The sequence below is a fragment of the Mesoplodon bidens genome, assembly GCF_964165515.1.
Source record: "Mesoplodon bidens genome assembly, chromosome: 17".
NCBI lineage: Eukaryota > Metazoa > Chordata > Mammalia > Artiodactyla > Ziphiidae > Mesoplodon > Mesoplodon bidens.
Window position 1 is genome coordinate 65202516 of NC_138174.1, and position 27302 is coordinate 65229817.

At 39.5% G+C, this 27302-nt stretch overlaps 1 protein-coding gene across 1 annotated transcript in view; it reads left to right on the plus strand.

Moving 5' to 3' along the window:
* The first annotated feature begins 3956 nt into the window (after positions 1–3956).
* Positions 3957–27302, plus strand: part of RAP2A (RAP2A, member of RAS oncogene family) — a 36688-nt gene continuing 13342 nt past the window's right edge. The window contains exon 1 of the mRNA XM_081214838.1: positions 3957–4569. Within this exon, the coding sequence (XP_081070964.1) occupies positions 4256–4569 (314 nt within the window). The 5' untranslated portion in view covers positions 3957–4255. The remainder of the gene's footprint in view (positions 4570–27302) is intronic.

Consider the following 27302-nt stretch of genomic DNA (forward strand, 5'->3'; position numbering starts at 1 on the left):
AAAAAAAGAAAAATTTCTCTATTAAAAGGTTTTTTTCATTGATTTGTTTACATACTCAATTTCTGCATTCTTTTTCTTTTCTAAAGTGCTGAGACGTATCACATTTTCAAAAGAGACACACGTTTATTTTGCCCCTTCCTTTCCACTCTTCATATATACATCTGTTTCTCAACTGTATTAGGAGCCTGAGAGGCCAAGAAAATGTTTTCTGCTCTCTTTATAATTACCAGTAGCATTTCATAGGTGCTAAATGTATTTGACTTGTCCTTCCCCTTTATGGTTAATCAGAGATATGTAGGCTTTTATAGGAAGCAAAAGGAATCAGGGTCTTATAGCCAAGCAAAGCACTGGTCATATTACGAATGCCCTCTACTAACTTGTTTACATTAAATTCCTTGCATACTTGCTTCTTGCTATTGTCAGAAAGTCCCAGAATACAGCGTATTTCCCACTTCATCCCACCTTTTCCAACATCTTTCACTGAAGCAAAGAAAGGAGCTGGGTTTCCATGGTAACACAAGTGTGACAGTTGAGGATATATGGGCATAGGTGAGATAATTCTCAGATTCAGAGGGGAGAGGAGAAATGAAGTTTTTCTCTTTTCTTTTTTTTTTTTCTCCCAGCAATGTACTTCTGAAGCTAAAGAGACCCTGAAGTGTCAGTGTACACTGTTAAGCTTTCACTATCATACAGATTTACAGCTCTTGGGGAAAATTCAATTTTATTTTATCTCATTTTTATTTTGTCTTTCCCACAAACAAATGAATGGAGACATTTTATTTCTAAAATCACTCTCAGAATAGATAGTTCATGCCAGCATAGCAATGAACACAATTAAGGGATCAGGAGATACACACCCAATTCCCACCCAAATCTTCAAAATTCTCTGCACATCCCAACATCCTTTCTTTTAGCAGCTAATTCTTCTCTTTCACATAGAGCCTCAAATCAGGTCACTACCAAGACAGAATAGGTAGGAAAATGTGCTCCTACTTAACATGTTTTTTTTGAGTCTTATTGATTAAAAATCTACCTTTATGGCAGCACTGAGAATGAAAATTGAGGCCTGTCATTATGAGAAATATAAATGAGCTACACTACTCCAAGAGCTGCAGTCTCTACACTTCTCCTTATCAAGAAAGTTGGCACTGATGAAAGGTCAGGGAAAATAAACTGAGAAATGTCTTTAAAAACCTCTCCTCTCTCTATTATGCTAAGTGGAGTAACTGGGCACCGACTCACTATTTTTTTGTGACAACTTCTATCAGATGCACTCCAGTCCAGAGCTTCTCAACTTTTGGGGACCTAAAAAGTAAAAGCAGTTGCTTAAAGATACATTCTGGACCCACAATCTGGACCCACATTTGGACCCACAATCCCAATGCAAATTTCTTAAAAAAAAAAAAAGTCACTGGGCCTTTACTTCTTGCAAAGTGAATGGTTTTTCAGTTCCACTGTAATACAAGGTACTACACAGGTTGTAATGATCCATACAAAGAGAGGAAGTTTGATGCTTCTTGGCTCTATTCAACCCCTAACAAACCTAGGGATTTCTTATGACTACAATACAAAAGTTGGATCTTAAAAGAGACAGTATGTCTTTTCCGTGAAAGAAGTGTAGCTGTTACTAAAGAAACCACAAAAAGCATATAAGTTTTACACAGTATATGAGACTTCTAAAAAGCTAGTTCAACACTGTATTCACCAACAAAATCCTCTTGAAACATGCCTGCCAAAAAAGCTCAGATATGAAGCTTCACTTCAAATCCATGTGAGCTCTTAATTTTAATTCACTTATTCACATTAGTAGTTTAAAATGAGGTAACAGATGCTCTTTGGTTTCAATTCTCATAAAACTTTCCTCTTGATTCTTAGTTCTTTTGCAATCTGCCTTCACTGTTGATTCTGGTGGCTCAAATATAACACTCATATTTTGATAAGTAATCAAGAAATAACGATTGAGTTATATTTTACCACATATTTTGACAGGACACTTGCCCGCAATTATTTTAAGCAAAAACTTGGTGTGTTATACTATAGCAAGATAATGCAAGGGTAAGTTATTCATTTTAAGATAATGGAGCGATAGGGCTGTAGGACACTGCTAAAGCTGAGTACATCTTTGTAGTAGTTTGATAATTGACCCAAAAAAAGATGATAAAAGAACATCTGTTTTATTGATGAACTCAGACCAAAATCCTCTCTACGTGATGACCTTGTGCAGAAGAGGAAGGCTGAAAAGGTATGCCATGATCAAACCTTAGTTAGAACTATAGAAACTTATTATTCCCAAGAAATGTGAGATGGTAATGCATGGGTGTAGACTAGTTCGAGAAGGACATAGTTTAAGGAAGGTAAATCCGATTACCAGTTATTGCAAAATATAATCCAGGAATATTTAGGGACATAACTTCTCCTAAATTTGACGTTATAGGTGGGAGAGAGTGTGTAATTAAGATCTAATGCCACAGAGAGAACAGTAAGTTTCAAAACTGAGTTGTTAAAAACCTTTTAGGAGGCACGCATGGAAAACCCATGCAACTGCTGCTGTATGTCTAAGCACCCGAAATTTTCTCACCCTAAAGAGTCCCTGTTTTGTCAGTTCACCCCACTTTTCAGCCCACATCCCTCAGCACTATTTCCGTGTCTATCATTTAGGCAGAATGCCACGGAGACGACGTTAAAAGTGAAATCCATCACTCTCGCCCGCAACACATCCTGTTTCTTTGCCCGAATAGGGTGCCGCGACCCACCCCTCAATCACTGACTCCTCCCAGACCCCACCAGCTCTGCCCCTGTCTCCTTACTACCGGCCCTTGGTGGCAAGGAAACCACGAATTCTGGTTGGCTCAGCGCAAGTCTCCGTCTTTCTTCAGCTCACCTATGATTGGCTGGCAGAGTATGCGCAGAGGCAAACGCCCAGCCTGGCCAACAGTGGCAGATGGGATGGCTGAGCCTGAGACTAGAGTTTTCCTCCATTGGCTGATGGGTCAGTGTCACGTGGCATGAAGCGGCTCTCTATTGGTCGAGAATAATACCACGGGGTCCAAAAACGCGGGCTGGTTGGCTGGAATGAATCCCAGCTTCCTACTAGATACCCCGGCTGGCTGTTGCTATGAGGTGTCCCTGGGCCTTCTGGCTGCTGCTGGGGGATCCGCTCTCCCGGTTTTCCAAGCGCCCGTAGCTGACAGGGCGTGGGAAGAGCTCGACTTTTATCAGGCACTGAAGAAGGGCGGGGCTGGGGAAGGTGGGTGGGCCCCTGGCGACGTCACAGCGCGTGGGCCCGGCTTCCTGGGTCTCTGGCCTTCGCCGCCTCGGGCAGTGGGCTGGATGGGTGTTTGTCACTTCTCCCTCAGTGTCCTGACGCTTACAACAAAGCTGCATTTCGTTGTATTTATGCTCCTCCCTTAAAGCTTCTTATGTTTATACAAGATAAAACCAAAGCTCTCAGGAATGCTGACAGACTGGGTGGTGCCCAGCAAGGCCCTCGTGCCAAGGCCTCCTTCTGGACCTTGCCAGTATCTTCTTCTCCCCGCCTCATGTTAAAGCCCGGAGATTGCTCTGGCCCCTCCAACATCTTGTCTCCGCCAAATTCTGAACGTGGCGTTCTCAGGTAGAAGCGGCTCCCGTCGCAGGAGGAAGAACTGCGCATGCTCAGTACGCAGGCCCCGGGGTTCAACGGGGCAGACGAGATGGGGTATTGTTGGGTAACCCAGGTGGCTGTTTATCTAAACGCGGGCCGAGGCTTCCGCGCCGCGCCGAGCTTCCTGGGAGCGCGCGCGCGGCCGGTCGCCTAGGCGACGGAGGGAGCAGGGGCGGGGCTGCGCCGCCGGGCTCCGCCCCGGGCCGCCGGGCCCCGCCCCCAGCAGCGCTGCGGCTCGGGCTCGGGCGCGCGCTTCGGCGCCGGGAAGAGAGGCGGCGGCGGCGGGCGGGGAGCTGGGCGTGGAGGCGCGAGGGGCGGGGCCGCCGGCACTGCGGGCCCGCGGTTCGGGCGGCTCCGTCGGCTCCTTGGCTCACACTCCCTGCTCGCCCTCAGTGCCTGCCGGCGCCCGCGGTGCCGCATTGCCGCCCGGCTCGGCCCATGCCCAGGGCTGCTGCTCCCTCCGCCGGCGCCCGGGGGGCCGCGGCGGCCGTGAGGTGGGGGCGGCCGCGGGAGGCGGCGGGGCCGGCCGCCGGCGCAGGGTCCGGGCGCGCAGCGCGGCGGGCGTAGGTCTATGTCGCGGGCAGCGGCGGCGGCGGCGGCCGCGGAGGGACGATGCGCGAGTACAAAGTGGTGGTGCTGGGCTCGGGCGGGGTCGGCAAATCCGCCCTGACCGTGCAGTTCGTGACCGGCACCTTCATCGAGAAATACGACCCCACCATCGAGGACTTCTACCGCAAGGAGATCGAGGTGGACTCGTCGCCGTCGGTGCTGGAGATCCTGGACACGGCGGGCACCGAGCAGTTCGCGTCCATGCGGGACCTGTACATCAAGAACGGCCAGGGCTTCATCCTCGTCTACAGCCTCGTCAACCAGCAGAGCTTCCAGGACATCAAGCCTATGCGGGACCAGATCATCCGAGTGAAGCGGTGAGAGGGCCGGGGGCGCGGGCAGGGGGCTTCGCGGTGCGGCCGGCAGCCCCTGTCCCGGGGCCAGAACTCCCTCTCGTGCGCTCTAAGGTGGCCGTGGGCAGGAGGAGGTGTCTAGGGAGATGGCTCTGCGATCTTACGCTTTATGATTTTTTTTTTTTTTACCAGCATCCTCCTCCTCCTCATCTTGAATCTCAAATTTGAGTGCTTTGTTTCACAACTCAAATTTGGCATCCCGTGAACCCACAGCACAGCTCTTTGTCTCTTGGATATTACTAGTAGCGCTTGTGCAGAACCCCAAAGGAAACAAAGTTTAAAACTTGCAGGGGGGTTGGAGAGGGGCGGGTAGGTTTCTGCTGGGAAGAGGGCAGCTGTGCAAGTATAGTGGAGACATTTTCAGATTGAACAACAACAGAAAACCTACCTTTGCAGTATTTGACAGCAAGAATTGCTCACACGTACGTGGTTAAAAATGTCAAGTCCAAAGGAAAGAGACCTTTCTCATTTCATAAAAGATTGAATGGTGCCAAGGCGTTTTACAAAAATGAACTCTCCAATTAAGATGAAACTTTAAAGACAGATTATCAAATTATTTGAAGACATAGCTCAGTGGGATTGAGTTAGTATATAGAAGCACAAGTATACCATTCACATTAAAAAATGCGACTTAACTTTTTTTTTTCTTTTTAGTCCAGCTGCCTTATTCCCCTCAAAAACAAAAAAAGAAAGAATGAAAAGGGAGGGAAAAAGGCATTCCTGGAAATAATGCAAGTTTCTTCAAAGGTGTGACTCAGATATTAGCTAATTTAAAGTTAATGCAAATAAGCTCTTTCCTGATATGAACTCTTTTTTTCTAAAGTGTGCATTTTGGAAATATGGCTGGTAGCATAAATGGCTTATGATATTTGTTTTAAGTTGATTGAGTATATTTTTTCCTATAATTTCAATAATCAGAAGTGTAATATCTCAGTTCAGAGTTTTAGCAAATTTTTCTAATTACTGTTTATGTGTTACTGCTTTGTCTCATTCTTATTATTAGTTAATAATTGCTAATAATTTTGATGTAGTGTAATTTTGTTTTTCTTACCCAATTCTACCTATAACCCTAAATTTGCAGACATTTGCTGAAAACTAGTTGTAAGTGTACTGTAGACGTAGTCTCATTTTTAGTCAGTTTGAGTCTACTCACTTTGAAAGAGCAAATACTAAGGCACGTATACTCAGGGGTTGCTCAAAAATTCATTAGAAGAAGCACATTTTTAATGCCACACGTGAGATCAAAGGGGAGGCCCTCTCCTGCAGCTCTCCCCACTTAATTCACTGAATATGCACTTTACTAGCTAACCTAAAATTTGGTATGTTACTTCTTCCATTAAATTTCAAACTAGAATAAAGTGAATATTTTTATAGCCTCTCATGGTGTTCTGAGATCTGTGAATCTGATAGCTTCTTACTTCTTCAGTCTCATTTTCTTGACCGTTAATTGTTATAGTTAACATAGGAACAATTTTGGTGTTAAATTTACTAAGTATCTGATATTTAAGAGGCTACATTCAAGTGACTCAAATCTTTAATTCCCCCTTCATACTACTTAAAAAAAAAAAAACATACAAAACAGGACAATCTAACACACTGTCACATGTCAATCTTAGGCGATATACATACATCAAATAATAAAGTAACTGCCCCAACTCCTCCACCCTTTATATTTAAACATATACAGATAATACGTGCATTGATAAAAGTCACATGCCCGGGGCGAACTTCTTGACACAAGCCTAGGGGACAGAATATGGTAAAATGTCATTGGATAGTGTAGTGCATATGATTTTGTAGTTTCTTATGATTTAGTGGAGATTACTAATAATGAGTCAGTCTAAACTTAGTGTATTGGAACAATTTATTTGTTTGCCCTGTGACCCAGGAAGGAAAACAAGGGTAAAATTCTATTTGCCCAGATGTCATTTACTCACTAGTCTCAGTTCCCGAGGTGAAAGTTGAAAAGACCAGCTGAAGTGTAGTTTATAAACTCTTTCACTAGAATTCATCCACTGTGTCCTTAAGAACCACTTGGGCCATTCTGTGTCCTGATATTTTTTACTTCACCCTAATCTCATCATCTGGCCTCCCGGCCTATAGCATATTATAAACAACGTTGAAAGAAAGAAGGAATCTGCGTATCCTATGTATTTTACAATATAGTGCATGTTATGCACATATTATGCTAAAGCAGGCATTCAATGTGTTGGTTCTTTAACTTTGCCCACTTAGAGAGAATAAAATGTGATTTTCAGATAAGTGAATTTTCTTCTCTTTTTGGGAATCAGTTTTTAAATTAATCAGTTGCTGTACGAGGTATTCGTAGTTGTTCCCTCCCCTCTGCCAGTTACTGCTTTGCATATTATATACAGGAGTCGTTTGGGGATATTTAATATCACCATAATGCAGATGACATAAGGGAAGTGCAGAGAGGGTTGATATTTCACCCCAAACTAGTCATTGGTGGAGAAGAGATTTAAACCAAGATCTGCATGAATCCACGTATTCTTCTTTTCTTCTATACCACTCTGGCTTTGACCTTGATGTTTATTGGCAAATTCAGCAATCCAGGTCTAGGGTTGCGCTCTTCAATTCAAATATAGTTGTGGGCCATGTGTGTAATTTTGAAATGTCTACTAGCTGGTTTTTTTTAAAAAGTGTGAAGCAGGTAAAATTAATTTTAATATTGTATTTTATTTAACCTACTCTATCTAAAATATTGTCATTTCAATGTGTAATCAGTATTCAAAAATTGAGATACTTTAATAGTTTTCTTTTTCATACTAAATTTTCAAAATCTGGTGTTCAGTTTACACTTACTGCACATCTCAGTTCAGACTCGCTGTATTTCAGTTGCTCAACAGCCACATGTGGCTCCAGGCTACCATATTGGACACTGTAGGTCTAAGGTGTATATATCTGGGGAAATGCTTGCTTCTCTGAGCTCCATCTTCCTTGTCTGTGAATTAGAGTATAGCATGCACTTCTCAAGAGTCTTTGTTAGGATAAAATGAGATAATATATTTTAAAGTGTCCAACACAATACCTTGAACACAAAAATTGCTTCAAAATCCCAGCTGTTCTTTAACTTTGTCACCCTGTCTGCTTAAAGTTTTATCCTTGATATAAATGTAATTTGAGAGGAAATAAATTTGATAGCATTTTGAAAGTCATTACCTAGTATAGACAAGATGATACTAAAAAAGCAGTGGTGACTAAAACAATCCTTGGAAAAATTTTGTTGGTATTCTCTTAAAATATTTTCTCTTATTAAAGATCTTATGGGAAAGGGCAAGAGAATGAACATTTAACTTTAACTGTAGCACCAATGCACGGCTGACAGTGAAATGGAGCTTTTCCCTGGATTGTTCTTGTATGGAATGTTTTGCTTGTAAAAAGCATAAAACAGGTCCCTACTCCCTTAAGTGTCTGTAGGTTCACGGACATCCATATTCCCCCCTGCAATCTGAAAGTAGAGAGTTCCTGTGAACCTTTCCTAAGCCAAAATGGCATAAAGTGAAGAAGCAATTACCTTAGGACGCATCTTGCTTACAGATGCTCAAAAAAAAAAATCTAGATAAAGCGCAGATGCTCACAGACACAGTTCAAAGCTATGGCAGCTTGATGCTGAGGTGCTGAGTGTGGCTCCTGGGGAAGGAACTTGGAGGTGCCTTTCTCCCTGATGGGGTACGTGCTACCTCTCAACTGCTCACAACAAACCAAATGCTGGGTGCTGTTTTCACTTTTTGCCTTTTTTCATAAAAGCAAAAATCATCTTCTGATTTCTTTTGGTTATCAAAAACAGGTACTAACGTAGGTCCTTCCTAAAAGTGAAGTGTCACGAAGCAACTTTTGAAAAGCACAGGATACCTGTACATACACAAGCTCCTGTCCAAGTCAAGCCAGCTAGCTAAAATGGTGGTTTTTATAAATTCACATGCTTTCTTTTTTTAAATTGACTTTGGATGAGATCAGACACATAGGGAAGAGTGAGAAGGATACAGAAAATGTTTCAATTGAAATAAAACGCAAGTTCTTTCTAATTTCATAGTTGCTTCTCCCATTCCTCCCAGGGTAAGCCATGGTCCTGACTTGAAGTACCTTGGAACATGCAACCCAATGCCTGTTCTTAGGATAAAACCCAGAAATCTTCAACATGACCTTCCCAGGCCCAGCAATGCTCTTATCCCTCCCTGCCTTTCCACCTTCACCTCTGGCAACCTTCCTCGCCCCCTTGGATTCCAGCACCCAGACCTTCTTTTAGTTCCATGAAAGTGCCTATCTCTGGGCTTTCCTTCTACATGGAGAAATCACCCACCTTTTGCAGGGTTAATTCCTACTTTTTGGCCCCTGCTTAGAAGATTTCCTCCTCAGGGAAGCCTTCCTCATCTTCCCAGACTGACTTTATTCCATCTTGTCTTCCCACACTGTATTAACCTCATGCCTCACCCCTTCCCTCAGCCACTCATGTTTCAGACATCAGTGGCACCCTGTGCTTCCCCTCTTCTGGTAGTGCTCATCAGAGTTTAATTTAAGTACAGTCTGTCTTTCTTATTCAACTGTAATCCCATGTGGCTAGAATGGCTCCTGGCACATAGGAATCAATCAAGAAAGATGTGTTGAAAAAAATTAGTGTTCAAAGAGAAAATTATTTTAGTGGCCTCAGTTTCCCCAAGCATTTGAATTTTATAGATGGAGGAGGTGACTCTTTAAAGCCCATTTTGCAGCTGGAGTAGCCGACCTCCCTTCCACTCTGTAACGTTCTGTGAGAGTACTTCTATCTACTAGGGGCGACCAGGGAAGAGGTGAAGTTTAATAACAGACTTTAAGAATCAGAAGCATGGTGTCTTCCAGACGGAGGACATGGCATGGGAAATGCATAGGATGGGTTCATTGGCTGTTAAATAGACCAGGTTGGCCAAACCAGGAATTTATATAGAAGTGTGAGAAGAGGTAAAATACATAAAGCTAAATTACAGAAGGTTAAAGACTTTGGACTTGCTCTTGCAGTCAAGGGCCATGATCAGAATTGTTATAAAAATAGAAATATGGTGGTGATATGATCGATGGCTTAGTGGTAATAGACCAGAGTCAGAAGAAAGAGTTGTGTTGTCATAATCTCATTTCTACATGAAGTATAAAGATTCTGAATTGGCATGGAAAGGATGGATGCAGATAATGTTGTAAAGAATCCATTAATCAAACTTAGTGGAAGAAGAAGAGGGAAAGGTCGAAAGTAACCTTGACATTTTGAACATGAGCGAATAGGATTAGAGAGGAATAGCTGGGGGAGATTGTTTTGGCTGTGGAGATTGTAATCATCCAGATAGATGCACCTAATAAGCAATTAGAATACTGGACTAAAGCCTGAAAGTTCAGTTTATGTATGAGTGTAAAGGCTCGAAATCATCTGTATAATTCACATTTGGAGAGCAGATGAACCCTGCTGGGTAGTGTGTAGAGAGGTAGAAGTGAATGGCCAGGAATAGAAATTAGAAATGAATATGGCCAAGGATAGAACTTGACATTTGTAAGGAACCGAGAGGAGAGTTTATACATTGCATTAGGCTAGAAGGCATGGTGCATTTTGTTTATTTATTTTTTGTTTTTGTTTTTTCATTATTTCAAAGCCCCCTTTTATTATTAATCACAGAGCAATAAAAGGCAAACAAGCAACAACAGCAGAAAAAACTATTTACAAAACTACTTCTAAAATACTCTTAAACACTTTTGACTTACTAATTATCTATGAAGAAGTTCTACATCAGGTAAAGCATTGAAAACTTTAATACCTTAATCATTTAAAAGCACCTTCATTATCCAGGCTTTAGGAGCCAATGTCCTTTAATGGACAACAGACTCTTGAATAGTCCTTTATTGGACATTTTAAGAGTCATGCAACAATAAATGTTTTGGCTTCCCAGAACCTGCACCATATCTACCTCATTAGCCTACCTTTGGGTGCTTTCTGATCGGGCATTTCTTTTCCCTCAAGGTTCATAAATACTGCACTAGATGGCCTTTTCATTTCAGGATAGCCATTTCATTACTTATTTTTATGCGGCATGGTGCATTTTAAGACTGAGAAGAAAAATGGGGAAAGGGTGGTTATTTGTACTACCCAAAGTGAATAAGTTACTGGGGTTTTTTTTACTATTATTATTTCATATTTCTGTATCATTTAAGTGATCACTTTTAAGAGACCCAGCTGATCGTTTGCACATTTTCTCCTCACAGTAAGTTGCCCTAAAAGCCCAATCTAAGGTAGAGGTAGATTGCCAATTGCTAACACATAGATCATGACCCACAACAGATTGGCACTGTGGAGCTGAAACCAGGAAATACATCCAATGATGTTTGTCCCAATGAGTGATTTCTGGAGTCTGCCACCAATTCCTTCTTCCCCAAACACCTCCTTCCCAGTTTGATACCTCCAGCGACCATAATTGTAATTGAAAGCTCCTCCAAGGTACAGAGCCTAATAGCTGTGAGTCACTTTTTATAGCCCAGAGTTTTTTCCTGAAAAGGAAACTTGGTTTTGCTGCATTGTAAAATTAGAATATTACAGTAGAGCCATTTCCCTTTTACCATCCCAGGATTAGAATTTTTTAAGTTCACTTTGTAGATGAAGCAGATGATCTCCCACCAACCCTACGTTCTGAGAACACTTCTGTCTCACTGGCACAATAAGGGGAAAAGTAGTTGAGTATGAACCTTAAAGAATCAGCAGCCTGTGACCTGCAAATCTTATCTATTTAGGGGTTTGTGATAATTGTATCAATAAAATCTCTAATCAGGGGAATCATTACAATGTTGTTTTTTTTAAAAAAGGTGGAGGGGCAGAAAGGATTTAAATAGCCTGCCAACAATTCCACTGCACACAGACAAAAGATATCAGCTATCCCTGAATATTGATAAATCCTCAGACAAATGGAACAGATGGATGATTTGAAAGGTGATTTGACTGGCTACTGAATGAGAAGTATTTAGGCCCCAGGCAGGTGGATGACATTGACTTTCTAACTCTCCTTTAGGAAAAAGTCAGATAATTAACAGATAAACACTAAGAAGGAGGAACTAATAAAATATCTCTGGATGACACAACCAACAGGAAGAGCCAACAAAGTTGGAATCTTTTTATTTGTTAAAATTTTCCAGTAACAGTACACTTGAGTGATTTAATTCTGTACGCCATCTTTTCAGAAATTATATATGGCACATTAAAATGCATAGATTATATATTTACACATTTCTAAGCAGTGATCTTTACATAAAACTATGTGCACCATACGCAATCTGTGATTTTAGACATTTGCATTTCAGTAAAGTATATAAGTAAAATATAAGTATATTGATAAAGTTTAAGTTTATCAAAATATATTAAAAGAGCATATTTCTAGTTGCTAAGATTTTGACATGGTATATACTAAATACTGTTTATGTACTTCTAAAAGATTGGAACCTCTTTGGAAATGTCGGACCTAGTATTTCAACTATTCATCTTTTATTCTTGTAGGAAAATTCTACTAAAAAACACATCACATTAGCCTGATTTTTAATAAATTTCAGTTTAAATTAAAGGTCACTGCTATGAAATAAGATTTTTTTCCAGCATGTGAGTCAGAATAAGGTTATTGGGTATCCGAATCAAATGTCAGCAGCATATTATATCGAAGGCATGGTTTGGGAAATCCAATAATAAAGCAGCATTGGAATTCTTTGGAGTTTGATGCATTTTATTACTTAATGTTGGAAATGTACTTATCACACATTGCTAAAAGCTCTATCTGAATAAGCTATTTAAAATACATTACAGCATGTGAATAAAGTATACTTGTAAATTATACATTCTTTTTAATCAAACTGCTGAAATATATTCACTGGTGGAATTGGATAGATTGTTGGTTTTCTTTTGTTTTTTTTGTTTTGAAAACAAACCAAATTGATATTTTATGGAGAAATGTGGTAATTAATTATTTTGCGGGTTTTTAAAGTTCATTTTTATTGAGATACAATTGACATATAACATTGTAAGAGTTTTACGGTTTTTTCACTCAGTAAAATTATGCAAGACAAACATTGTAAACCTTTACTTTAAACATTTAGGAGTTATTTCCCATAAAACATAATGATTTGATATATGCATATATTGCAAAATGGTCACCACAGTAAGTCTATTTAACGTCTGTCACCACACACAGTTACAATTGTGTGTGTGTGTGTGTGTATGTGATGTCAGCGTTTATGATTTACTACCTTGGCAGGTTTCAGGCATCCAATAACATATTGTTACCTGTAGGCGCCGTGCTGTACACCAGCCCCAGGACTTACTTATCATTTATCTTATAACTGGCAGTTTGTACCTTTTTACTGCCTTCACCCATTTCACCCCCCCACCCCATCTGTTCTCTGTATCTGTGAGTTCAGTTGTGTGGTTTGTTTGTTTTAAGATTCTGTATATAAGTGGAATTATACCGTTATTTGTGTTTTTTCTGTCTGACTTATTTCACTTAGCATAATGCCCTTAAGGTCCATCCAAATTGTCTCAAATGACAGGATTTCCTTCTTTTTTATGATTTAATAATATTCTGATCTATATATATATATATAACATTTTCTTTATCAGTTCGTCCATCTGCGGACACTTAGGTTGTTTCCATGTCCTGACTATTGCAAATAATGCCGCAGTGAACTTGAGGGTGCAGATATCTCTTCGAGATAGTGATTTTGTTTTCTTTGGGTAAATACAGAAGTGACATTGCTAGATGTTCTATTTTTAATATTTTGAGGAACCTCCATACTGTTTTCCATGGTGGCTGCACCAATTTACATGCCTACCCACTGTGCACAGGGGTTTTCTTTTCTCCACATTCTCACCAACACTTGTTTATTTTTTGTCTTTTTGGTGATAGTCATTCTAACAGGTGATATCTCATTGTGACTTTGATATGCATTTCCCTGATTATCAGTGTTGAGCACCTTTTCATGTACTTCTTGGCCACCTGTATGTCTCCTTTGGAAAAATGTCTGTTCAGATCCTCTGCCCATTTTTTAATTGGATTTTTTTCTATTGAGTTGTATGAGTCCTTTTTATGTTTCAGGTATTAATCCCTTATAAGATATATGATTTACAAATATTTTCTTCCATTCTGTAGATTGCCTTTTCATTTGGTTGATGGTTTCCTTTGTTGTACAGGAGCTTTTTAGTTTGGTGTAGTCCCGTTTGTTTTTATTTGCTCTTGTTGCCTTTGCTCTTTGTGTCAAATCCAAAAAATTATTACCAAGACCAGTGTCAAGGAGCTTACTCCCTATGTTTTCTTCTAGGAGTTTTATGGTTTCAGGTCTTATGTTCAAAGCTTTAGATCCATTTTTGAGTTGATTTTTGTGTGTGGTATAAGGTAATATTCCAGTTCCATTCTTCTACATATGGCTGTTCAGTTTTCCCAGCACCAGTTACTGAAGAAACTATCCTTTCCCCATTGGCATATGCTTGGCTCCTTTGTTGTAAATTAGTTGACTATATATGTATGGGCTTATTTCTGGGTTCTCTAGTCTGTTCCATGGATCTATGTGTCTGTTTTTATGTTAATACCATACTGTTTTGATTGGTATAGATTTGTAATATAGCTTGAAATCAGGAAGTGTGATGCCTCCAGCTTGGTTCTTCTTTCTTAAGATTCCTTTGGCTATTTGAGGTTTTTTGTGATCCCTTACAATATTAGGATTATTTGTTATATTTATGTGAAAAATGCCATTGGAATTTTGATGGGGATTGCATTGAATCTGTAGATTGCTATGGGTAGTATGGACATTTTAACAATATTCTTCTAGCCCATGAGTACAGAAGAGCCTTAGATTAATTTGTGTCTTCTTCAGTTTCTTTCATCAGTGTCTTATCTTTTTTTTTTTTTTTTTGCGGTACGCGGGCCTCTCACTGTTGTGGTCTCTCCCGTTGTGGAGCACAGGCTCCGGACGCACAGGCTCAGCGGCCATGGCTCACGGGCCTAGCCACTCCGCGGCATGTGGGATCTTCCTGGCCCAGGGCACGAACCCGTGTCCCCTGCATCAGCAGGCGGACTCTCAACCACTGAGCCACCAGGGAAACCCTGTCTTATCATTTTTTAAAATTGTTATTATCTGTCAAAAAACAAAATATTAAAAGCAATAACTCTACTTCTTTGTATTCACTTAGCAGTGGCTTTTACATTTTCTGAATCATGGCTCTCAGGAATACATTTTGCATTGTACATACAGGCATAAATACATATAACTGAAACCAAAATTTCGTGAAACAACAGTTACACTTGGTCTGTTGCTGGTATTATATTTTCTGTTTTATTCTTTTCTGTTTTATTTCATTGTTTTTAAGTGTTCCTCTTGATCCACTAAATTGATCTCATCACACACAATCTGAAAACTGCTGTCCTGGAACATTTTACTCTAAGAAAAATAAATGGAACTACCTGTTTCATATTTTGAAACAACTTCTATCTTCTCTTCCTGCTTTTCCATTTTCCAACAATGCTATGTAAATGATCAGAAAGTGAAATGAATTTCCCAACATGAGTTAGTAAATGTTACCTCTGTCACAGAGAAAGATAACATTTAGTCAAGGAACAAAGAGATACATAAAGTGTATCTTTTGAGGAAGCATTTATTACTGTTTGTTGGGCATATTACAAATATGAGGACATATTTCTCTTGTGATTTTGTTTGTTCTGGTAAGGCAGGATAGCTCCTGCCTTGTGAAATTTAGAACAGAGAAAGGGATGTTGCAGTAGGATCCCAACCAGAATGTGTTCATTACTACAGCAGGTTGCTGTGGGGACTTGGGAGACTGATCTTTATGAGAGGTTTGCTGCATCTGTCTAGGATGATGTTGATTCAGCTCTGCCTTTAAGACAGTAAAAATAGATGAAGACGACCATAATTACAGCTATCTTAAAATTACTTAGTAAAATTACCCCAGAGAAACATTATAAACCTTTACTTAAAACATTTAGGAGTGTTGTTTTTCATGCTTTTCTAGGAGCAGCCCTTAAAAATTAGTAATTCGAATGTGGAAGTCCTACACCATATTGATAATTCAGTACATCTTAATGTTTTCATCTTACCAGATGTCTTTACATCTTCTGCAAATGAAATCTTAGAGGGTTTTTCTCTGGTTTTGGATGGAAACTTTTGTTTTGTTCTTAATTCTAAGTACGTGCATCCTTAGGTTTACAATGAACATAACAAATACTGTATATATTATAATTGCTCTCAGTCAGTATTTAATTTTATTGGGCCTACTGATCTTATCTATGAAGACCATTAATTGTTAATCTGGTTAAAGCTGAGCTTCAGTACTTACTAGTCATATGATTTAGGAGCAAGTTAGCATTCTCTGCATCTCACCTTCCTCGTCTGGAATATGGGTATAATATAATAACTAGTGAGGTAATGAATGTAAAGTTTCTTTACATAGTAACTCTAAAATATCAACAATAAAGTTTCACCAAAAATCACAGAAATAGAAATGAGACCCAAGCATTTTCTGACTTTGTAAATCAGTATACTGCCACATGATTTCTTAGGCATTAGACTCACTTGCCTTCCCATATCTAGAAAAATTATATATTAGCTAATCTAGTATTGCATTTCCATTTTTCCATTGCTTTCTTGCCCGTGTCTGAAGTGCTCGTACAGTGTGTGTATTACAGAACTTACAGCATAGACCCTGAGCACTTTGTGTCTTTGCCTTCCACAGGAGACTCTCTTGCCTGTAAATGGTGACAATATGATTTTGTGACTCACAATTGTGATTTTTTTTAGCACATGTATTTAAAATATAAAAAATATAGAAAGTGATCAGGCATATAATAAGTATTTGTTAAGTAACACTTTTCTTTTTTAAAAAGTTTATAATGATAATAGACCTTTTATGAATACCAGGACTATACATGGGGTGAAGAAAATTTTAATAGTGTTTATGGCTAATTACATATATATGTGTATATATGTATATAGGGGGGCAATGGAGGGAAATGTGTTGACAGAGCTTTTTAACAAATTGATTCTACAAGTTTTGTCTTTGTGTAAAAGTCTTCACTGTCAACATCAAATACTATGGTTTAAACCACTTTATTTGCATAACACTGCCCTGAGCATTATGCAGAATAAGTACAAGATACTATCTTTGTCCATCTGGCATGCCAAAATGTACTACAAATGAATATATATTTGACAGTGTTGAGTTTATTATATATGGAGAGAGAGACAGAATACATTTTTTGAAACAATTTGATTTCTAAGTTTTAAAGTATTATTCCACCAAAAACATTGCTTTTGCTAGGCCACTTTTTTTAAGGAATTTTTTTTTTTTTGGCACAACTTTTTTTTTCTCTTCCTATTTTATGGAGATAATTCACATACAGCACTACATAAGTTTAAGGTATACAGCATAATGACTTGACTTACATGCATCATGAAATGATGACCACAGGAAGTTTACTGACCATCCATCATCTCATACAGATAGAACATTAAAGAATAGGAAAAATTTTTTTTTCCTTGCAATAGGACTCTTAGGATTTACTCTCTTAACTTTCATGTTTAACATACAGCAGTGTCCATTGTATTTATCATGTACTTATAACTGGAAGTTTGTACATTTTGACTACCTTCATCCAATTTCTCCCCCAACCCCCAGACACCCCTGCCTTTGGTAGCCACAAATCGTTCTGTTTCGCTATGAGTTACTTTGTTTTTGAAGCATAATTGGCCTACGACACTATGTGTGTTCCTGGTGCACAACATAGAGATTTGGTATTTCTGTATTGGGTTGGCCAAAAAGTGCCTTCAGTTTTTAAGTAAAAATAAAAGACACATTTTTCATTTTCACCATGAACTTTATTGAACAACGTATTCACCCTTTTGTGCCACTACCTTCTGCCATTTCTCAGGCAACTACATAATTCCATCTTCCCAAAACTTTTTATCTTTTCGAGCAAAGAACTGTTCCAGGTGCCTTTTACAGTCTTACAGGGAATTGAAATTTTTTCCATTAAGAGAATTTTGTAAAGACCAAAATAAATGGAAATCTGAAGGTGCAATGTCTGGTGAGTATGGTGGATGAATCAGAACTTCCCAGCCAAGCTGTAACAGTTTTTGCCCGGTCATCAAAGAAACACGCGGTTTTGTGTTATCCTGATGGAAGATTATGCATTTTCTGTTGACTAATTCTGGACGCTTTTCATCGAGTGCTGCTTTCAGTTGGTCTAATTGGGAGCAGTACTTGTTGGAATTAGTCATTTGGTTTTCCAGAAGGAGCTCATAATAGAGACCTCCCTTCCAATCCCACCATATACACAACATCACCTTCTTTGGATGAAGACTGGCCTTTGGTGTGGTTGTTGGTGGTGCATTTCGCTTGCCCCACGATCTCTTCCTTCCCACATTACTGTACAGTATCCACTTTTCATCGCCCGTCACAATTTGTTTTAAAAACAACGTTTTCATTACATTTAAGTAGAGAATCGCATGTGAAAACGTGGTCAAGAAGGTTTTTTTCACTTCTGTGGAAACCAAACAAAAGCGATGAACATAACCAAGCTGGTGCAAATGATTTTCAGTGCTTGATTTGGGTATTTTGAGTATGTCAGCTATCTCCTGCCGACATACTCAAAATATCCTGATTGTTCTCAATTAATGTCTCAGTTTGATCACTATCAACTTCAGCTAGTCTACCCAACCGTGGAGCATCATCCATCGAGAAATCTCCAGCACGAAACTTCGCACACCACTTTTGACACATTTGATCAGTCACAGCACCTTCTCCATATACTGCACAAATCTTTTTTTGCGTTTTGGTTGCGTTTTTTCTTGAAATAATAAAGCATAATATGCCGAAAATGTTGCTCTTTTTCCTCCATCTTCAACGTTGAAATGGCTACACAAAAATTCACCAATTTTGATGTCTTTTTTAAAATGCACGCTGATACGATAGCTGTCACATACAGTCTAACAGAGTTGTTTCGAATGAAATTAAAGACAACTAAGTGCTACTGGACCCACCTTACGGAAAAATCTGAACGAACCTTTTGGCCAACCCAATACGTTACAGAATGATCACCATGATAAGTCTAGTTACCATCTGTCATCATACAAAGATATTGCATTATTATTGCCTATATTCCCCTGTACAAATGTATACTGTATATTTCATACCTCTGAATCATTTATTTTGTAACTGGAAGTTTGTACTTCTTAATCCCCCTCACTTGTTTCTCTCACCTTTTCTAAAGGTTTTTTGATGCATTCTAACTCATTATAGAAGGTCAAAATTTGTCTGTAAGACTAATGCCAACAATTATATATTTGCTTTGTTATATTTAGTACATTTTGATCCTCCCTGGAAATGAAATCTTACTTTGTATTTGGTTGTTGAATGGTTTGAGCAGAATTGTTATCTTAGAAAGCATTAAAAAAATAAACTGATTTATGGATAATTGAGAGAAAACAGCATAGATTAGCTAGTATGAAGGGAAGATAGCTGGGAGATTATCTAAAGATAAAAGTTCGTTATCAGGGATAGTTTAATATAGATTAAGAAACAAAGAATAAGCTTTATCTTAATATCAATTTTTTTGTCTTTGCATTTAGTGAAGCTGAAATATCCAAATATGGTACATATAAAACTATACTATCCAGGACTTCCCTGGTGGTGCAGTGGTTAAGAATCCACCTGCCAATGCAGGGGACACAGGTTCGAGCCCTGGTCCGGGAGGATCCCACATGCCGCGGAGCAACTAAGCCCGCGCACCACAACGAAGAGTAGCCCCCGCTCACCGCAACTAGAGAAAGCCTGTGCAAGCAACAAAGACCCAACGCAGCCAAAAATGAATGAATTAATTAATTTAAAAAAAAAACTATGCTACCCAAAATATAATCCTCCACCCACCCACCCAGATGACCCACATACACTTGGACTGTTTTCTGCTTCGTGAACCAACACTCCAAACAGACTCTGTCCATCAGTCATAGTCATGTGGGCATAGTGAGGAGCTGGGTGCTCATGGTAAGACAAGTGCATACATACGTGAACACTAACTAGACAGTTCAGACAATTTTTAAGTTTATTTTAGAAGAGCTGGAGATGAGAAAATAACTTTTCAATGATTAATCAGTTTACGCATAATACTGATGGCATGAAACTCTTTTCAGTGGTCTTGCATTAAAGAGCTTAATGTTTGCATGAACTCTACTTGTTCTTGCTCTCAAATGGCCATCAACCAGTGTCGGCATACTGCCCCCTTCAGGGAGGAAGGATATAAACAGAGTGTTGGGTGGTTGGAGGCCTCCCAGAGGTACAGCCGTTTGAAAAGTCCACTCTTGATGACACTGTTCATTCCTCAGGCTACCCTGAGCACATCATCTGGTTTTACTGAAAGAAATACTTGGACATTTATGGAGGAAGGGACTATTTGGGAGAAGAAGATTTGTTCTGTTGCTCTCATCAGCACATCCTGTTAAAATCATAAGTACTGAAGCTTTTCTAGATCGTACTGACTAGCTTCTAACAATCCCATAAATATTTCCTTTGAATAAGTACCACTGCTTTGATCTGTTCCCTTTTCTCCAAAGGTGGCCGTATGTCTCTTTACCTGGGACAGTTCAGGTTTACACCTGTTGCCTTGGTACATTTATTCACAACGCCCCTTTCCGTCTCAAAAGTGGCTCTTGGGCTTCCCTGGTGGCGCACTGGTTAAGAATCCGCCTGCCAATGCAGGGGACACGGGTTCGAGCCCTGGTCTGGGAAGATCCCACATGCAGTGGGGCAACTAAGCCTGTGTGCCACAACTACTGAGCCTGCGCTCTAGAGCCCGGGAGCCACAACTACTGAGCCTGCATGCTGCAACTACTGAAGCCCGTGCTCCTAGAGCCTGTGCTCCTCAACAAGAGAAGCCACTGCAAAAAGAAGCCTGTGCACCGCAACAAAGAGTAGCCCCCGCTCACTGCAACTAGAGAAAGCCTGTGCACAGCAATGAAAACCCAACGCAGCCAAAAATAAATAAATAAAATAAATAATTTAAAAAAAAAAAAAAAAGTGGCTCTTGGCAAAAATTATACGGTCCCTCTAGGCGCTTACCTTAAGTTCCCTGTTTTTAGAATTATGTCAATTTCAATCCCATTTTTACTTGTATTTTTGTGATATCCAGTCTGTATAAACAGTCTCTTTCTTTGACTTGGCCAGCGTCCTTCTGTATTACATTTCTGAATTTGGGGCAGCAGATCCTCGTGAACTGGAAATTTTATTCAGTTTAAAAGATGACATCTTTTGGACTTCCCTGGTGGCGCATTGGTTAAGAATCTGCCTGCCATTGCAGGGGACATGGGTTCAAGCCCTGGTCCAGGAAGATCCCACATGCCTCGAAGCAACTAAGCGTGTGCGCCACAGCTACTGAAGCCCGCGTGCCTAGAGCCTGTGCTCCGCAAGAAGAGAAGCCACCACAATGAGAAGCCCACGCACTGCAACTAGAGAAAGCCTGTGCACCGCAAGGAAGACCCAATGCAGCCCAAAATTAATTAATTAATTATTTTTTTTAAAAAAAGGTGACATCTTTTTTACTAAACATGCTAGACTAAAGATGGCTGTGGATTGTTTCACATGACTCCCAGAGAGAGGTGGGACCTGTTTCCCCTCCCCTTGAATCTGGGCCGACCTGTAACTACTTTGACCAAGAATGTATGGTGGGGGCTTCCCTGGTGGCGCAGTGGTTGAGAGTCCGCCTGCCGATGCAGGGGACACGGGTTCGTGCCCCGGTCCGGGAAGATCCCACATGCCACGGAGCGGCTGGGCCCGTGAGTCATGGCCACTGGGCCTGCGCGTCCGGAGCCTGTGCTCCGCACCAGGAGAGGCCACAACAGTGAGAGGCCCGCGTACCGCAAAAAAAAAAAAAAAAGTATGGTGGAAGTGATGCTAAGCAAGTTTTGGGCCTAGTCTCTAAGAGGACAAAGCACCTTCCACCGTGGTCTTTTGGAGCCCTGAGCTGCCATATGAGAAGTCCAGCTACTCTCCTGGAGAACACATGAAAAGGCCCTGAGACTGTGTGGAGAGAGAGACGGAGGTACCCTTCCAGCTGTGGCCACCAGCGGGCCAGACCTGAGGTGAAGCCAGCTTTGAGACTCCTCCCAGGCCAGCCCTAGCTGAACACCACTGAGCGAGCCCAGCCAGTGCCACGTGGAGCAGAAGAATCGGCCGCCTGAGCTCTGCCCAAGCTCCTGACTCACACCACCATGAAATCGAACACAATGGTTATGCTAAGCCATTAGTTTGGGGCTGGTTTTTTGTGCAGTAATAGTTACCTGGGACAATAAAACATTTTTAGGCGAACATGTTGATATTTTAGAAATTATTTTGATAAGAGTACTACTGATCCTTCGGATTTCTCAGTTAAGATCTTTAAAGAATGTGTAATGAGGATGAGTGACGAGTGAAAGGATGTACTTTAGCTCTTAAAAAGGTAGCAGATTGACACAGGCATCTACCAACTGCCTTCACACTGTATCTGTCCCATGTCATTTTACCATTCACACCCACATGTGATTAACTGCACTTTGAAGATGATATTTAATTTTATTAGAATATAACATATTAAAGTTTAGTTTCAGCAGAAAAATCTGCATATATGTATATACACTTTGGAACTGCTTGTAATAGTCTGTACTGCCCATCCCCATTCACTCTACCCACAGTGTATATTCTTTCTAAAAGTAGTTGACATAATACCATCTAATTTATGTTAAAGAAAGCTTCTTCCATGTATGTATTTGGTGGTCGTCTGCTTCCGTTTTGATATCCAGCACCTGGCACAGAGAAAGCATCCAGTAAATGTTGAATTAGGAATAAAGGTCCCTTCAGTTCATTACCTTATGGATTTTGACCATTTTCTTTCTGAATATCTGGAGAACCCTTATATTGCAAATCACTTTAAGCATTTCGGCACCTAATGGGAAGCATGATAAAGAATAAAAAACAATTCTAGATGGTGTACATCCAAAATGCTTTTTTAGCCTAGTGACCATGGATATGTTTGCGTTGTTTCTGTGACATTTTCACTATGGGCTACATACAAAAACTGTCATATTTGAAGATAATCACTTCGTTGACTCATGCTATTTTGTATGGCTCTGAGCGTCAAGAATTGATTCCAGCACCGGAGATACAGCTACATAAAAAAACATTCATGGCCCTTGCCTTCCTGAGGTCCCAGATCTAACTTTAAAGGTGGCACAGCTGTTTTAAAGCAGAAGCAAGACTTTATCTCAGAACACCTAATTCTCTTCAGTTTTGTTTGGTTTCCGTTTTCTTTTTTATTATCCCACATTGTTTTATAGGACGTGAGAGCCATGGTTCATAAATAGTAACTTGACTTAGCAGTGCTTGGAGCAAGAAGATGAATAGAGTAAGGAAAGATACTTCTGTTCAGAGAAGATGGTAAATTGTCAGCTTCTGATATCAGAGGCAATAGTATCTATCCTGTTTTTCTTACATTGTTCCCATAAGAACTAATGGTCTGTAGAAAGTTAGGTTTGGCCATCCTGCCAGGGAATGGAAGCTGGAGATAGAAAATAAGGTAACTATGTAACAGTTTTTGTTACCATGTAACAATAGTATTTTACAGTATCCATAATACTTCAATGGATAATTCATGTAAACTGCTTAGTGCCGTGTCTGGCACCTCCGAAGCCCTCTACAGATGCTAGCTGTTATTAATAAAGTCATCACCGTCATCTTCCATAATGTAATACCTAAGGATCAGTGATGTTTGTTTCACAGATAAGGAACAGGAGGCTCAGAGAGGTCACATGACATATCTGAGGGCGCACAGCCAGACTTTCTAGGTCCACTAAATCCACATCCAGTTCTCTTTAGCCAGTGACCACATTGGGCTTCACCTTGACTGTTAACGTAGAGATAGCCTTTATCAAGTGGTTGTAGAGCCATCACATATTTTTCTTAGGTAGTGGTTTGGGGGGATGGGGAGAGAACTGTGTGCAGGGCTTTAAGATAACTACTGAGGAAGTGGCATATAGGATAGAATAGAGGGGTGAGAAATTGGAGGTGGGACCAGTTAGGAGACTATTGCATAGCTCAGGTATGACTTGTTTTGGAAATGTAAGGGGTTTTCGTAGCGGGAATGAAAATGAAGGGACATTTTCTCACATCCAATAATTCTCACCCTGCCTGTCCCCTGTAATCACTACTGTTCCAGACCTATTGTTATGGTCTCTCATCCCAAACCTGATTACTTTAGAGACTAGTGAAGACTTTTGCTTACCACCCTTTCTCCCTCACTCTCACAGTGACTTCTTATAACTGTTTCTAACTTCTTTTAATTCACTGTTGACTTGAATCCTGTCAGAATACCGGTAACTCATCATTCTCCATTGGCTGCTGTTGGGCACCATAATCTCTGCCAATAATGATAGTTTCCAGCTCCTTTCTTCATTGTGCATTTGTTTTGTTTTGCCTTTGCCATCTGTCACCTGTTACTTCTCCCGCTTCAATGAGAAAAACCTTATTAATAGACATCCCCAGTCAAACTTATGCCAGTTGAACCAACCAGTTACAGCCTGTCATGCATAATTGATATGCTCGTCCCCTGAGCTGCTTATTGCTGGAGAGAAGAAAAGCTAATTCTGCTGGTCTGATAACCTGCATTTTCTAGATTCCGTGTGTTTTTGTGTTTTTAGTTTTGTTTGGTGCTGTTTGTGTTTAGTGATTTGGAAATAAATATTTTAAGATCTTACTACAACAGGAGGAAAATACCCCAGGAAAAATACTCTTCTGGTCATAATTTAAAAGTTTCCAAAAAGTCTTAGCTCTTTCTAGCTTTGATACATCTTTAAATCTTCTTCAGTCGGAGGTAACTTTTAAGAAGTACTTGTAACTGAACTTTAACTGTGTATCAGATATATATGAATTTTCATTCATCAACATTTTTGCTAAGAATTTGAAATGAGGGGATGCTGAGAAGATATATCCTATAATTTGATATAAATTTAGATAACAGTTCAAATAACTTGCATTTTCCTGAGCAATTGACTCAATTTAGTCTTTTCAAGTACAATAGTTGGACCTATTTTTTAATGTAGAGGTTTTTAGATTTCGACTCTCACTAAAGATAAAAAGCATGTTTTATGTCTGAAGACCTTTGTTCCTTAGATGAAAGCTATGTGTTTTTCGAATAGGTGTCCAAACTTGAACTTTCCCTGCTATTTAAATTATGTAAGAAGATGCATACTTTGTTGACAGGTTATTTGATGACTGAATATACATTAAAATGCAGATTGAAATTTAACTACACGTTGAAGTATCAAATGTGGACCAACAACTGCTTTCCTCTGCCTTATTTTGGATATCTTGGATATTGTGCTTTTAAAAAAAGGGGGGGGGGCGGGAATCAACTGGTTTATTCAGACATTTTTGCGATTAGTTTCTAAGTAACAAGGTTTAAGGCTTCCAGTTGCAAACACTTCCTCACATATGACACATTACTGGGGCAGATTATCTTCATTTCTAATAAATAAAAAGCCAGATTGAATGTGGTCATGATTATATTTTCTGTTTCTAACATGGATATTTGAAGTTCTCTGGCATACTGTGGCATCTTGATATGCCTGAAAAGAATTGTGGTCAGATGGATGCAATTTATAGATCTGACGGTGAAGAAAATGTTCAGAGTTATTATCATTTTTATTTCCAAAAACATATACTTTAGTATAGTACTCCTTATGCTTTCAGTCTTTAGCCAGTTTTGAATATAAAATAAACAGCATAGGACGTGGACAGAAATTGAAAATGGATTAGCAGTATTCAGCTGAATAATATACTAACTGATCGATTTTATCATGCACTTTGTGTGACTTGCACCCCATAACCAACATGCATGCTCACTCAGTTTGTCTTGAAGGTTATTTTACCATTCCTATTTCAATGAGGAAATCATTTAGATAATTATCTCATTTATTGATTTTTTCTGTTTCAATTTATTATTTTAGTGATGTATAACTTTTATGTAGTGAAGTACATAAATTAAGATTAGACAGATAGATGTGTACTCCAGGTAGCCAAGTCCCAGATGAAGATGTGGGACAAACATTTCAAGCAACACAGCAGGTTCCCTCATGTTTCATCCCTGTCACTTCCATGCTCAAAGACCAGCACAGATTAGTTTTGTCTGTTATTAAGCTTCTGGCCTTTATCATTCAACATCCTCTTTGTCAGATTCATCCATGTTGCTTGTAGCAGTAGCTGATTCTTCACTGAGGTACAGTTAGTCCCCTTGTATGTAGTCCTCTTGTATGATTTCATTATTTATTCTGTTGATAAGTATTTGGGTAGTTTCTAGATCAGGGCTATCATGAGTAACACTACTGTGAACATTCTAGTACATATCTTTTGGTGCATATATGTACACTGTCCCTTGGTAGTAGAATTCTACCTTGGAGTAGAATTATTGGGTCATAAATGCATAGGCTCAGCATTAGTAAATACAGTTCCTTGAACAACATGGATTTGAACTGTACAGGTTCACTTATATGCAGATATTTTTCAAAACTAAATTACTGCAGTGCCACACAGTCCATGGTTTGTTGAAGCCCTAGTTAGTTGTGGAGGAACCATGGATACGGAGGGCCAACTATAAGCTATATGCAGATTAACCCCCAGGTTGTTAAAGGGTCAACTGTTCTGCCAAATGATTTTCCAAAGTAGTTGTACTGATTTACTCTTCGCACAATAAGAGTTTCAGTTGTTCCACGTCCTGGTCAACATTTGATATAGTCAGTCTTTTAAAATTTTAGCTTATCTGATAAGATTTTAGTGGTACCTCATTTTGATTTTAGTTTTTATTTCCCTGGTGTATAATGATGAACACCTTTTTGTATGCTTAACGACTATTTGCATATCTTCTTTTAAAAAATACCTGCTCAAGTGTTTTGTCCACTTAAAAATTGTATTGTCTTACATTTTGTAGAAATTCTTTATGCATTTTGGATAGAAGTCCTTTGTCAGATATATGTATTGCAGACACCTTTTCCAAATCTTGCCTTACCTTTTGACTTGCTTAATAGTTTCTTTTAATGAGCATAAATTCTTAATTTTAATGAAGTCTACTTTATTAATCTTTTATGGTTCTTTTCTGTGTCCTAATTAATATATCTTTGTCCACTCTAAGGTTATGAAGATTCATCCTCCATATTTCTTTCTAGAAGGTATATTTACTTTCATTCTATGATTCATCTGTAATTTGTGTTAGTGGTGTAAGATGGGGGGGTGGTTCAAGGGTTTTTTGGGTTTTGTTTTCTGGGTTTTATCCACATATGGCTATCCAGTTGACCTAGTGCTATTTATTTAAGAGACCATTTCCCCAATGAATTGTAGATGCACCTTTGTCATAAATCAGGCAAATCTATATGTGTAGGTCTGTTTCTAGACCCTCTATTCTATTCCGTTTTTCTATTTCTTCTTATGTGTAAACCACACCGTCTTAATTATTATAGCTTTATAAGTCTTGATATCTGGTTTCTAATACTCAAGCTTTGTTTTAATTCTTCAGATTTACTTTGGCTATTCTAGTTATTTTGCTTTTCCATAGAATTCTTTGCATTTCCAAAAATCATCTGTCAGTTACCCCACACGCACAAAA